Source organism: Apodemus sylvaticus, chromosome 1 (assembly GCF_947179515.1).
Source record: "Apodemus sylvaticus chromosome 1, mApoSyl1.1, whole genome shotgun sequence".
In the NCBI taxonomy this organism is placed as follows: domain Eukaryota; kingdom Metazoa; phylum Chordata; class Mammalia; order Rodentia; family Muridae; genus Apodemus; species Apodemus sylvaticus.
The window spans coordinates 190,083,119-190,096,372 of NC_067472.1; the positions used below are offsets into that span (position 1 = coordinate 190,083,119).

The following is a 13,254-nucleotide window of genomic DNA, read 5'->3' on the forward strand; positions in this document are numbered from 1 at the left end:
TAAATACATACATACATAAATACATACACACATACATACATACATATATAAATAGGTACATACACATATAAATACATACATACACACATACATAAATACATACATACATAAATACATACACACATACATACATAAATACATACATACATATATAAATAGGTACATACATATATAAATATATACATACATACATAAATACATACATACATACATAAATACACACATACATACATACATAAATACATACATACATAAATACATACATAAATACATACATACATAAATACATACATACATACATACATACATATATAGAAGCGTGTTGATGAGAGAACCTCTGAAGAAATCTGAGACTGAGAGCTTTTCTACCCACACCCCAGTTCCTGAACAATGGCTCAGAGACTTAGGTGTGAATAAATGCCCAGGCTGTAAGCTTTGGCTTGTCCCCATCTAGCTTGTACACCCTAAATAACATATTTATTCAATGGTAAGTCTGCTACAAGTCTAGCTGCTTCTCCTCAGTTTTAAATGTCTGATTTCCCCAGAGTCCAGGGAGAATCTTCCACCTCTGACTCCTTCCCAGAGTCCCAATCTCTCGACTCCCATATTCTATTTCCTGCCTTTTGCTAATAGGCCATCGGGTTTTTTTTATTGTCAGTTGATGTTTCCACACAGTATATGAGAGAGTGTCCTCTGTCTCACACTTTTAGTCCAATAAAAGACTCTTTTTCTAGCTGGGCAGCACTGGTGGCACACACCTGTAATCCCAGCACTTGGGAGGCAGAGGCAGGCAGATTTCTGAGTTCCAGGCCAGCCTGGTCTACAGAGTGAGTTCCAGGACAGCCAGGGCTACACAGAGAAATCCTGTCTTTAAAAAAAAAAAAAGACTCTTTTTCTTATAACAATAACATATATACAATAAGATCATTTTTTGAAACAATTATGAAAATTATCAGATAAGAATTGCATTAATAATGTCCAGTCTGGGGCTGGAGAGATGGCTCAGCAGTTAAAAGCACTTGACTGCTCTTTCAGAGGTCCTGAGTTCAATTCCCAGCAACCACACAGTGGCTCACAACCATCTGTAATGGGATCCGATGCCCTCTTCTGGCTTGTCTGAAGACAACTACAATGTACTCACATACATAAAATAAATAAATAAATCTTAAAAAAAAATAATGTCCAGTCCATTTATAATTAGCAAGTTTGGAGAAAGCACTCGACTATCTATCCTAACCTGGTGAGTTCAGAGTCTGTAATTAAATCATTTTTTATCATAGCTTGCATTTATCAACATAAAAAAATTGCTTAGACCTAAAAACATTTTTTAATCCTAAACACACTAAGCTTATGTTAGGGACTATAACTATCTAGTCTTCAATTCCACCAGAGATCCGTGAAGCAATAAATGTCACCAGAGTATGCAGTCAGTGCAGAGCAAGCAGCTTCCAAAGCTGTAGACATGACAGAGCCAGCTGGCTGCCTGGTCAGCCACTGAGGTTCCTCAGTAGTGTTATCTTCAGCCTCTGGCCCAGAATGTCTAACATTCTTTTCTGTGAAGCAGGAATTACGAAGGACTGCTTACCTTGACTGGCAAAGTTCAGCAGTTGACTTCCCTACATCCCATCTGTCCAGCTTGGACAGAGTTTAGTTTGCCGTTGACAACAGGCGGGTTCTTGCGCAGTGCCTAGTTTGCCACACAAGAATCAGACTCCATATGGAAGTTCTTCCAGACCCATCATCTTTGAAATAGAGTGGGGGCACTGCCAGAAGCAGGCTGATTGTATCAGAAAGAGCCTTTTATGAACAAAGCACCTTTAAATGTCATACTCTGTAGATCTTTGAGGTTTTTGAAGACAATTTATCTCTGGTATAACTGATCTGCTTTTTTTTTATTTCTAGCTATTTACTATCTGTTTAACCTGGGAAGAATTTCTGTATTTAACTAAACTAGTCTTTAGCATGACCATGTGTTTGATTGTCTGACTACTAACATAGATTTCTTAATTATCCCAAATAGTTTGTAATAGCAGTTTTCAAGGACTAGAACTTCACATTGCATTTTTAAAAGGAATTGCATAGGAACAATACCCTAAGTAAAAGTTGAAACATATACATAATATGTTGTAATCTTAAATTTGCAACAATGTACAAAGATCTATACCGATGTAAGATTTTTTTGGCTAGTAGCAGCACTATAGTTTAAGAGTAGATTTAATAATCTACCCTTTTAACCTATTATTCCTAAATCCCCCTGTTTTTCTTTTCATATTTTCTCCCCCCTTCCCCTAATGTTAGATAAGAAAGGATAAGAAAGATACGTCCTCAGAAGCCCTGAATACCCAAGGCACAAATCGCATAACAAATAACTCCCATGAAGAAGTATGGAGAAAGTCCTGATCCTGGAAAGGATTGATCTAGCATTGTAGAGGAATATAAGGACAGAGAAAAAAGAGGGAGGTGATTGGAGAATGGATGGAGAGAAGAAGGTTTATGGGACATATGGGGAGGGGGGACCCGGGAAAGGGGAAATCATTCGGAATGTAAACAAAGAATATAGAAACTAAAAATATTAAAAAAAAAAAAACAACAAAAAAAGAAAGATAAGTCCTGGAGTCTAATCTCCTAGACCTTGTTCCCTTTCTGATAAAGACCATTAACAACTTGTAACCAACCCCGAGTTAACGATGATCATCACCCAAAAACCGACTAGTCCCCACCGCCTACATTTTGGGATATGGAGCATCTTTCTCTTAAAATTGCTTCCTGCTCATTGGGGACTTCATTTTCCTTTTTGGGGGGGCTCAAGAAAATGGCTATATTGGCCAGTCTAGCCTCTGTGTACTGTGAAAATGCAGACTTAAATGAAGTCCTTACTGGAACAGTCTTCGAGGGTGGACAAATTGGAGTCATCTTGTGTCAGCAGTTTGCTTTGAGGCTGTCCTGGAAGCAATTTCAGGTGAAACCGCTATTAAAGAAGTCCGAGATTGGGTCAAATCGGATGCTGGAATAAACGTGTCTCAGCATCTCAGCATCCTTCTCAGCATCCTCCAGGATGAATCCTGTCAGGGCCGCTCCAACTCACTGGCCTCTTTTTGTTCTGAAGACATGTAACCTTTCACAAGTAATGCACAGTTTTGCATGAACACATGTGTGGAATGTGCATTGTGCACATGCCAGCTACATAGGGTTCTCTGCTCTTTGTATGAGCGGGGGGGAAAGGCATCTTTTTTTCTTTAATGTTAGTTTGGACTGTATAACCAACGGTGACATAAATTTTCACCCATGCCATAATAAAGGCTGATATGATGCGTCTGGGATTTTTGTCGCCAACAAGGTTTATTGGCTATGCATAGCTGAAGTCCTGACTGGAGACTTTTTTTTTCTTTTGCCGCAGCCCATTTTAGAGCTGTTTCCATGTAGAGGGTCCAGCAATACAGTTACCTGTTTTGTCAGTTTTCTTGATTTATTTCTTCCTGTCTGAGTTCAAGAACTTCAGGGGTCAAATCTGATTTTTATTAATTTGAATGGAATCTATAGTTTTTCTCCCTCTGGTTGAAACAAATGCAAAATATCTTGCCCAATATAACATACTTCCTTTCTTCCATTCTGAACTTAGGATTTTTATAGGCTGACCTAATTCAGCAGTCCATTTCAAAATCCAGTGTTTTTCAACAGCTGTACTACCTGCCTCATTGATAAAAAGTAAACTCAATAAATCATTATTATTATTATTATTATTATTTTGGTTTTTTGAGACAGGGTTTCTCTGTATAGCCCTGGCTGTCCTGGAACTCATTCTGTAGACCAGGCTAGCCTCGAATTCAGAAATCCACCTGCCTCTGCCTCCCAAGTTCTGGGATTAAAGGCATGCACCACCACCACCCAGCAATAAATCACTATTTAATCTATCTCTGGGAGATCCTGTCTCCTCCCTCTGCTCTATGATCATTCTCTTTAAAGCCCTGTTAGACAAATGCTTATTCTGTAAGATTATAAGATATAACTGTAATATTTTCTATGCCATAATGCCTGAAATATTGTTGCATTCTAATGCATGCATATGTTGAAAGCATCATCAGCTTAAGTCTGTAAAGGCTTCTTCAAGATAGCCATCACCCTTGAATAATGTTTAATCTCAGAATCACCCTTTTCAGAATCCATGGCAAAACCGCACTGGAATTCTGAATGTGAATCTATGATATTGTGCACATTTAAAAAAAAATCTCCAAACTCTGCAAAATGAAACACATAAGCTATAGTATGGCCTTGCTCTGAGGTGGCATTGAACAGAATCTGTATTTTTGACTCAGCAAATAGACCTTCATCTAGTAACTGATCCTTGACAACATTAATATAACATCCTGCCTAGCAGATGTGGTGCACAGCTGGAACTTTTCTTTTTTATCTAGCATCTCCACAGGCTGCCGTTCTGTAGTCTCCTTAAGCCTTTGTGGGTTTCTGTCATCTGTCGCTCTAGGTTCCAGACTGGTATCTTAGGAAGATTCTTCATTCTGCTTAATGGATCCTCTAATCTCTATTATATGTCCTTTAATTTAGTAATCTACTCCTCAGTGTTAGGATTCTGTCTAAGCTCCACCCCACAATTACCTGGCAACAGCCATGTATGCCCCGCCCCACAGTTGCCTGGCAACAGCCAGGTAGACCTGGCCCACTATAAAAGGGGATGCATGTCCCTCCTCTCTCTCTCTCTCTCCCTCTCCCTCTCCCTCTCCCTCCCTCTCTCTCTCTCTCTCTCATCTCTCTCCTCTCTGCCCCTCTTGGGCTCTCCTCCCCTCCCCCCTCTCTCCACGTGGTCATGGCCAGCCTCCGTTTCTCAACTTTCTACTCTCTCCTTCTCTCTGCCTCCACTACCCCATTAACTCCCATCCTCTGCCCTAAATAAACTCTATTCTATACCGTGTGTGTGTGTGTGTGTGTGTGTGTGTGTGTGTGTCTGATCCCTCGAGGGAAGGGGTGCCCGGGCATGGGCCCACCTAGGCACCCTCTTCCCCCATAGTACTGTATACTACATTTGCTAAACCTCTTTCTCTCTTCATGAACCAACACTCAGTCCTTCCTTTGTCTCAGTCTGTTCTATTCTGATCTTTCTTACAGAGGATATATAGAACTACAGTCACTGCTGCGTTTAGGTTATTTTGTATGTTGACAGTCAAGATAAAAATGGGGTTCAAGTGACCTCTTTTACACTGTTGACCATTTCTAAACACGGAGAATATCTGCATTTTTAATCTCTAACTCTCTGCTTTCCACGGAGACTTTATTATTTAAACTATGTTTTTGTTTTTTTTTTTTTACTGTCTATGTTTAATTTGTTTACTTTCTTCTGCATCTCTGTGCCTTTATTATTTCTTTTCTTTCCTTTTTCAGACTTTTTCTTTTTCTCTTCTCTGGAGACTAAGATTTTCCGTGTGTATTTATATCTTTTCCCGCTTTTAAAAACTTAATATCAAAACAAAAACAAAAACAAACAAACAAAAAAGCGGAAAAAAAAAGCCAGGTGGTGGTGACGCACACCTGTAATCCCAGCACTCTGGGAGGCAGAGGCAGGCAGATTTCTGAGTTCGAGGCCAGCCTGGTCTACAGAGTGAGTTCCAGGACAGCCAGGGCTACACAGAGAAACCCTGTCTCGAAAAAACCAAAATTAAAAAAAAAAACAAAAACACCAAAACAAAACAAAACAAAAAAAACAAAAACCAAAAAACCAAAACCAAAAACTTAATATCTTTTTCTGTATTTTTATCTAACCCTTTTTCCATCTTCATGTGGCTTATTCCTTTTAATTTTACTTTACACTTTCTTTGTTGGCTTTTATTATTTTCAAATTACTTAATTTTCGTCTATAATCATTTTAGACCTGGTTTCTTCCCCTCTTCGGCATTACAGTATGATTTTAAACACCTTTTACCTGGTCAGAAGTTCTGGTATACGCAGACTTGTTCTCTGTGGCTGGGGCTTCCTCTGCAGTTTAGCTCAGACATCTCTCCCTGGAGCTGACTCCACGCCCCCTGCCCGTTCTTCTCCCACAGGGAAGAGGCAGAAGCGGTGGGGGACACCTGTCTGCAGTTCTGGGTCCATATGCCATGCCACACCTACCTATCCGCTGACCTCTGTCCACTCTGGGAAGGTGGCTCTGGGCTGCACTTAACCGAGTAGTGTACCCAAGCCTCATTGTTCCCTGAAAGCTCTTCAGGCCCGTCCTGGGCCGCTGCGGGCTTTTAACATACGGACCCGAATTGCTCTGCAGTTTCCCCCTGGCTGCCTGGCTACATCTCGCTCACTTTGTTCCTTTTCTGGAGCTTGCCGTGCTTGTGAGTACTTAAAGCATTCTGCTGCCCCTAGGCTCAGGTAGAAGAGCTGGCTTTTCCACTCAGCAGGGGATTCTTAAACAGTTCCCTTCCATACTGCCTCCCTGGGGTTTCCTGCTCTTCCGCCGCCCCCCACCCCCTATTTGTCAGCAACAAACAAATGAACACAAAATAACAACAACAAAACACCCTGTCTCCCACCTGGGATTTCTCAAACTCTAAACCTGTATTCTAAGAACCCGTATGTTGGATGCCACCTGTTACTGCGTGTTTTTTTTCTCTTGCACTCCAGTTCCTAGCAGCATCATCATCATCAATAACAACAATTTATTAATAAATGCCTAGGCCAAAAGCTTTGACTTGTTTCATAACACGCTCCATTAACTAAATGTAACAGAATTTTCCCCCAATTAATTTAAATATTAATACAAGAAGCCTGTGATTGGACAGGGGGAAAGGATGCGGAGCTAAGAGTTTTCAGAGACAGAGGAAGTAGGGAGGAAGATGAAGGGCGGGACTATCCAGATTCCGCCTGGCTTTAGACTCTTCAGACAAGGGCAAAAAGGAGCCACATTCTTCCCCAAATACAAGAACAGCCCCAGTGCACATTCTTACATTCTCTGAAACCTCTTGAGTCCCCACAGTTCATATCACCCCCAGCATCACTGTCTTCCATGCTTCTACTAGTGTGGGCCATTAAACCCCACTTAAAGCATTCTGCTGCTTCCCCAAGTCCTCAAATCCACATCCCTCCAAGTGCCTGTTACGATAAAACCACAGTGTCTGGTACCAACTTCTGTCTTTGGGTTTTATTGCTCTGAAGAGGCACCAAGACAAAAGCAACTCTTAGAAGAAAGCATTTAACTGGGGCTGGCTAATTGTTTCAGAGGTTGGGGCCATTGTCAGCATGGCGGGAAGCACGGCAGACATGGTGCTGGCGAAGGAGCTGAGAGTTCTACATCTCGATCGGACGGTAGCTGAAGGGCACTGTCCTCAGCAAGCTACCAGGTAGCTCTCACGCACACTGAGAAGAGCATAGAACACTTCAAAGCTCACCCCTACAGTGACACACTTCCTCCAACAAGGCTACACCTCCTAAGATTGCCACTTCCCATGCATGGGCCAAGCATTCAAACGCACATATGTGGTCTATGGAGGCCAAAGCTATTTAAACCACCACAATAACCAAACTGTAATAAAGTCTCATTCGTGCCATATGAAGAGATGGCGTGATGAGTCCTGAGGATTTAGTGGCCAACAAGATTTATCAGTTGTGTATAGCTCAAGTTCTGGCTGGAGACAATTTCACATCTCAGCTGCTTCCTTATAGAGTGATCACCCATGTGTTACCTGCTGTGAGCCCTCTTGGTTTCGTTCTTCCTGTCTGCAACCAAGTTCTATAGGGGACATCTCCCTGTCAAATCTGATTTTTATAAATTTCAATGGAACCCACCTTTTTTTTTCCCCCTCTCCTATTGAATCAAATGCAAAACCTCTTCCCCAGTGTAACACATTTTCGGTCTTTCATTCTCAAGTTAGGTCATCCTTAGTATAAAAACGGGCTAATTTAGTTCACCACTTTTTTCTATAACCCATGGTCTCTTGGCTGTTCTTGATTTTTGATCACTAGCATGTAAACAATTTGAAGTTAATAAAGCATTATATAATCTATCCCTCGGAGTGTTTGGTTACCCATTTCTGATTGCTCAGCATCTCTCTCTCTCTCTTTTTTTGAATTTGGTTTTTGTCGAGACACGGTTTCTCTGTGTAGTCCTGGCTGTCCTGGAACTCACTCTGTAGACCAGGCTGGCCTCAAACTCAGAAATCCGCCTGCCTCTGCCTCCCAGAGTGCTAGGATTACAGGTGTGTGCCACCATCGCCCGGCTGCTCAGCATCTCTCTTAAAGCACAATTAGAACCCTCTACAACTGCTTGTCTTATAGTATTGTGTGGCATAGCTATACTTCATATTATGATATGCAAAGCATTGCTTCATTTCACTAGAGACATATGCTGGAGTACTGTCATTTTTAATCTGCTCATGTATTCTCATAATTGCCATAACTTCAAATAAATGTGCAATTACAGAATCGAGTTTTTAGAACTTAAAGCAGCTACCCATTGAAATCCTGAATATGGTAATGGTATGCATATTTTAATTTTCAAAATTGTGCAAAATGAAACACATCCAATTGCCAAATTTAATTTCTTTGGGTACTTTTTTGGTTACTCCCTGCAGGTAATGGAGTTTGGTTATACAAAGTACAAATAGGGCATTTTCTTATAATTTCCTTGACTTGTTCCCAAGTGGTAGAAAAATCCCCCTTTAGATCTTTAGTCTTATTATGGTGTTTCTTATGAAAATTTGAAGCTTTTGGCACATTTCCCATCAACAGGTGATCAACTTCATCATTACCTTGTGCTAGAGGGCCTGTGTGGAATCTGACTTGTGTCATATACAATGAATGATTGTTCTACGATTACTTTTTGTAGTGGAATAAACAGTGAATTTTGGTCATACTGAATAAGTTCAGCAGTTTCTATATATGAAACACTTTCTACATATTGAGAGAAGTAACTACAGAGATTCAAGAAAATCTAATACTACCATAAGAATGTCATAGAACTCTGATTTTTGAACTGAAACATATGGGTTTTGAATGACTTTGTGTATTTTTTTATGAATTATAACCAGCTATTTCTATCTTATTTGCATTAGTATAAAATGGAAGGGCTTCAGGAATTGATCTTTTTACAATGTGGGGCAAATCCAATTACTTTGTATAAACTGAAGTCACTTGCTTTTGGATATTGGTTATTAATTTTTCATAAATAGTTGCTACAAGCTCTTTGCCAATCTTTATTGATTACTCATATTGATATAATCTCAGCATTAGCATGATACCCTACAATTCCTGTTGGGTCTGTTCTTCACAACTGCCAAATTTTCCTTTTATAATCAAATCAGAATCTCTTTCTATATACATTTTTAAATCCTTTTACTTTATTTGTATGCTAAGAAGATCCATTCTAAAATACTCTCTTCCCTTTGCATAATGAGTACAGTAAGAGAATAAATTGAGGGCAAAAATACCAAAATAAAGCCCCTATGAAGCCCTGTGTGTAGGGGCACTCTTAACAATCAGCGGCAGAGAGCCCACCTGACAGCAGAAACTAAAGATTCCATGCAGTGTGGATCCTCTGGTGGAAGACAAGATGTGATCTCTGACTACAGCCCTTACAGCAGATGTTGCAGATTTAGGGTCTCTAATCAGTGTGAACCCTCTGGTGCATATGGAAATACGAGGCCTGACTGAAGCCCTTCCCACACTGCTGACATGTGTAGGGTTTCTCTCCTGTGTGGACCCTCTGGTGAGAACTCAGCCCCACACTCCATCTGAATTCCTTCCCACACTCCCCACACTTGAATGGCTTCTCCCCGGTGTGAAGTCTCTGATGGACTTGGAGACCGGACCTCTGACTGAAGGCTTTCCCACACGTGTCACACTTATAGGGCTTCTCCCCGGTGTGCACCCTCTGGTGGGCCTGGAGGTTTGAGGTCTTGCTGAACTGCTTCTGGCAAACATTGCATCTGAATGGTTTCTCACCGGTGTGGACACTGTGATGCGCCTGCAGACTTGAGGCGTGACTAAAGCCTTTCCCACACTCCTCACATTTATACGGTTTCTCTCCAGTGTGGACACTCTGGTGACTATGAAGGCTCAAGCTCCAGGGGAAGCGCTTCCCACACACTTCACATCTGTATGGTTTTTCCCCAGTGTGAATTCTTTGGTGATCTAGAAAATGCGAGCTCCGACTGAAGCTCTTTCCACAGACATTGCAGACAAATGGCTTCTCTCCTGTATGGACCCGCTGGTGGCTTTGGAAGCTTGAGGCTGAACTGAAACCCTTCCCGCACTCTTCACATTTATAGGGCCTCTCTCCTGTGTGGACCCGCTGATGGATGTCTAGATTGCCACTTAAGCTGAAGCACTTCCCACACTTGTCACACTTGTACGGTTTCTCCTCAGTGTGGACTCTCTGGTGGGTGTGAAGGTTCGAGCTACAACTGAAGCGTTTGCCACAGTCTCCACACTTATATGGCTTCTCTCCTGTGTGCACTCTCTGGTGGGCCTGGAGGTGTGCCCACTGAGTGAAGCCCTTCCCACACACCTCGCACTTGTAAGGTTTCTCTCCAGTGTGCACTCGGCGGTGGATGTTGAGATCTGAGCTGCGGCTGAAGGCCTTCCCGCAGCTGTTGCACCTGTAGGGTTTCTCCCCCGTGTGCACTCTCTGGTGAGTCTGAAGAGTTGAGCTGTGACAGAAACCTTTGCCACACTCATGACACCAGTAGCCCTTTGTTCCTAGAAGAACACTTTGTTGAATGGGGACCCTGGAGCTATGGCTAGTGTCCTTGTGAGTACTACATACAGAAGACTTCTTTCCTAAGAGGGTCTGTTGATGAAACTCCAGACTAGAGCTGTCATTGAAGGCTTCTTGGCCCTTGCTGCACTGGTAGGCCTTCTGTTCTCTGTAAACACAATGCTGGGTGAGGAGTGTCATGGGAGAGATGACTTCATCGCAGTCGGCGCTGCTGTGGACTTTGTCTCTTTTGGGCAGTGTATTGTTATCGTGGTGGGAAATGCGACCCAGAATGTCAACAGCTGGAGCTAACAGCTGTGGCTTGGTTTTCACCAGTGTCTGTAGACAGTGTTTCCCATGGTTCCATCTCTCACTATGATGTGTTTTACTCCAAGAACTCTCATCTCTCCCAGACAGGAATTTCTGATTTTCACTAAGGCTGGAATGGTCAGTTGTGAGACTCTCAAGACAGCCATCCTTCTTGGAGGGCTGAGAAGGCCACCCTGCTCCCCCATGGCAGGAGGAGTGGCAGCGCCCCAGGAAGTGAGTACCCTCTCCTTGAGTATCTATTATGTCTTCTGGAGTTCTGGCCAGTTTGTTGACATCATGGCTTGTCATTTGCCAGAATGGGAGCTTCCCCAGTGAAAGGCACCTAATTCCTGTTGCATCAAGAGGCGCCATCTTATTTGGACTCCGGCATCCTGAAAGAATAGAGAATAGAAGATGATATCAGCAGGGGTGAGGACATCAAAGGTCCAAGTCCTCATTTCTCTCTGGAAACATTAACTAGAGATCAGTGTCAAAGGTGAACGTCTGAGAGCTCCGAGGGACAAAATCCTAAATAAACAACAGTCAACATCCGACCATTTTGCAGGATATTCCTGCAGAGATGGTTTATGATTGGACAAGGAAAAAGGGGGCGGAGCTAGGAGTTGGAGAGGAAGGGACTGAGGCATGAGAGAGAGACAGAGAGACAGACACAAACAACACAGAACAGCAGAGGGAGAGAGACAGACAGACAAAGACAGACAGATACAAATGCGTGTGCGGACAGGCAGGCAGAGAGACAGAGACAGGAGTTCCGCCAGGGAAGAGCACTGTGGCCAGAGAGATGCAAAGGACAACACCTGAGACACAAATATCGAAGCAGGCAAAGAAATGGAGAACAGGAGAGTCGGCATGTGAGGCCCTAGGAGCGTGAGGTTTGTCGGCACAGTGCACAAAGCCTGTCACCCTCGTGCTTGGGAAGCTCAGGTAGGAAAGTCAAATTTCTGGGCAAGCCTAGGCTTGCCACAAAACACAAAACAAAGTGGAGGCTGGAGAGGTGGTTGAGCCACACAGAGCTCTGGAGGTTTCTCCAGAGGACCCAGGGTGGGTGCACAGCGCCTGCATGGAGGCCCACAACCATCTGTTACTCCAGTTCCAGGGGGTCTGATGCCTCCTTCTGGTCTCAGTGGGCATCATGAGTGAATGCGACACAAGACACACACGCAAACAAAACACTCACAGACACATAAAATACAAAATACGTAAACCTAACAGGAAAGCAGAGGACTACAACAGACACACGGGATGTGAACGTCAGATATCGCCAAGGACACGGGGCCCCGTCCTCACCCACGGCCAGGAGGTTCCTGAAGTTCTCCAGCATCACATCGTGGTACAGCTTCCTCTGGGCAGCGTCCAGCAGCCTCAGCTCCTCCTCACTGAAGACCACGGCCACGTCCCTGAACGTCACTGCCTCCTGTGACAGCAAACACATGACGCCTCAGGTTCATTCCCAATGCCACTAGGACCTGAGCTTCTGTTCACACAGTGTCTATAGTTAGGGTTTCTATTGCTGGGACACAACAACACTATGACCAAAAGGCAAGTTGGGGAGAAAGTGTTTACTTGGCTTACACTTCCATATTCCTGTTTATTACTGAAGCAGTCAGGACAGGAACTCAAGCAGGGCAGGAACCTGGAGACAGGAGCTGAGGCAGAGGCCGGGAAGGGTGCTGTTTACTAGTTTGCTCAGCCTGCTTTTTTATAGAACTCAGGGCCGTCAGCCCAGGGATGGCATCAACTACAGTGGGCTGGGCCCTCCAACATTGATGAGTAAGAAAATGCCTTACAGCTGGATCTTATAAAAGCATTTCTTCAACTAAGGTTCCTTCCTCTCCCAATGTCCTTGAAGGGATTAAATGAGAACACAGAAAGGACCTAGAACACTGTATGATATGTACACATGCATTAAGCAGCCATTATATGTCCAATAACACTACCATCATTGTCTGTATTATGACACTCACACTCATGGCCACATGGTGTTCCATTAAGGTTGCATTTATGCATTATATATATATATATATACATATACAGATACATATATATACACACACACACTATATACATATATATATATATGACATGGCATTTAGCCATGTAACTATATATTAGATATATCCAATATATAATATATATTGAATATAATGTACCGTCCATATACAAACAGGAAGTTTAAAACAAAAATTTAATTCAGTAAGTGAAAAGTTTCAGACAAACTGCTATTTTTAATCACT

The 13,254-nt window shown here is 42.6% G+C and overlaps 1 protein-coding gene across 1 annotated transcript in view; it reads right to left on the bottom strand.

Annotated features, from left to right (window-relative positions):
• Positions 1 to 8,482: 8,482 nt before the first annotated feature.
• LOC127673844 (zinc finger protein 235-like) overlaps positions 8,483 to 13,254 on the bottom strand; it is a 116,890-nt gene continuing 112,118 nt past the window's right edge. The window contains 1 exon segment of the mRNA XM_052169609.1: positions 8,483 to 10,666. Coding sequence (XP_052025569.1) covers positions 9,503 to 10,666 — 1,164 coding nt within the window. The 3' untranslated portion in view covers positions 8,483 to 9,502.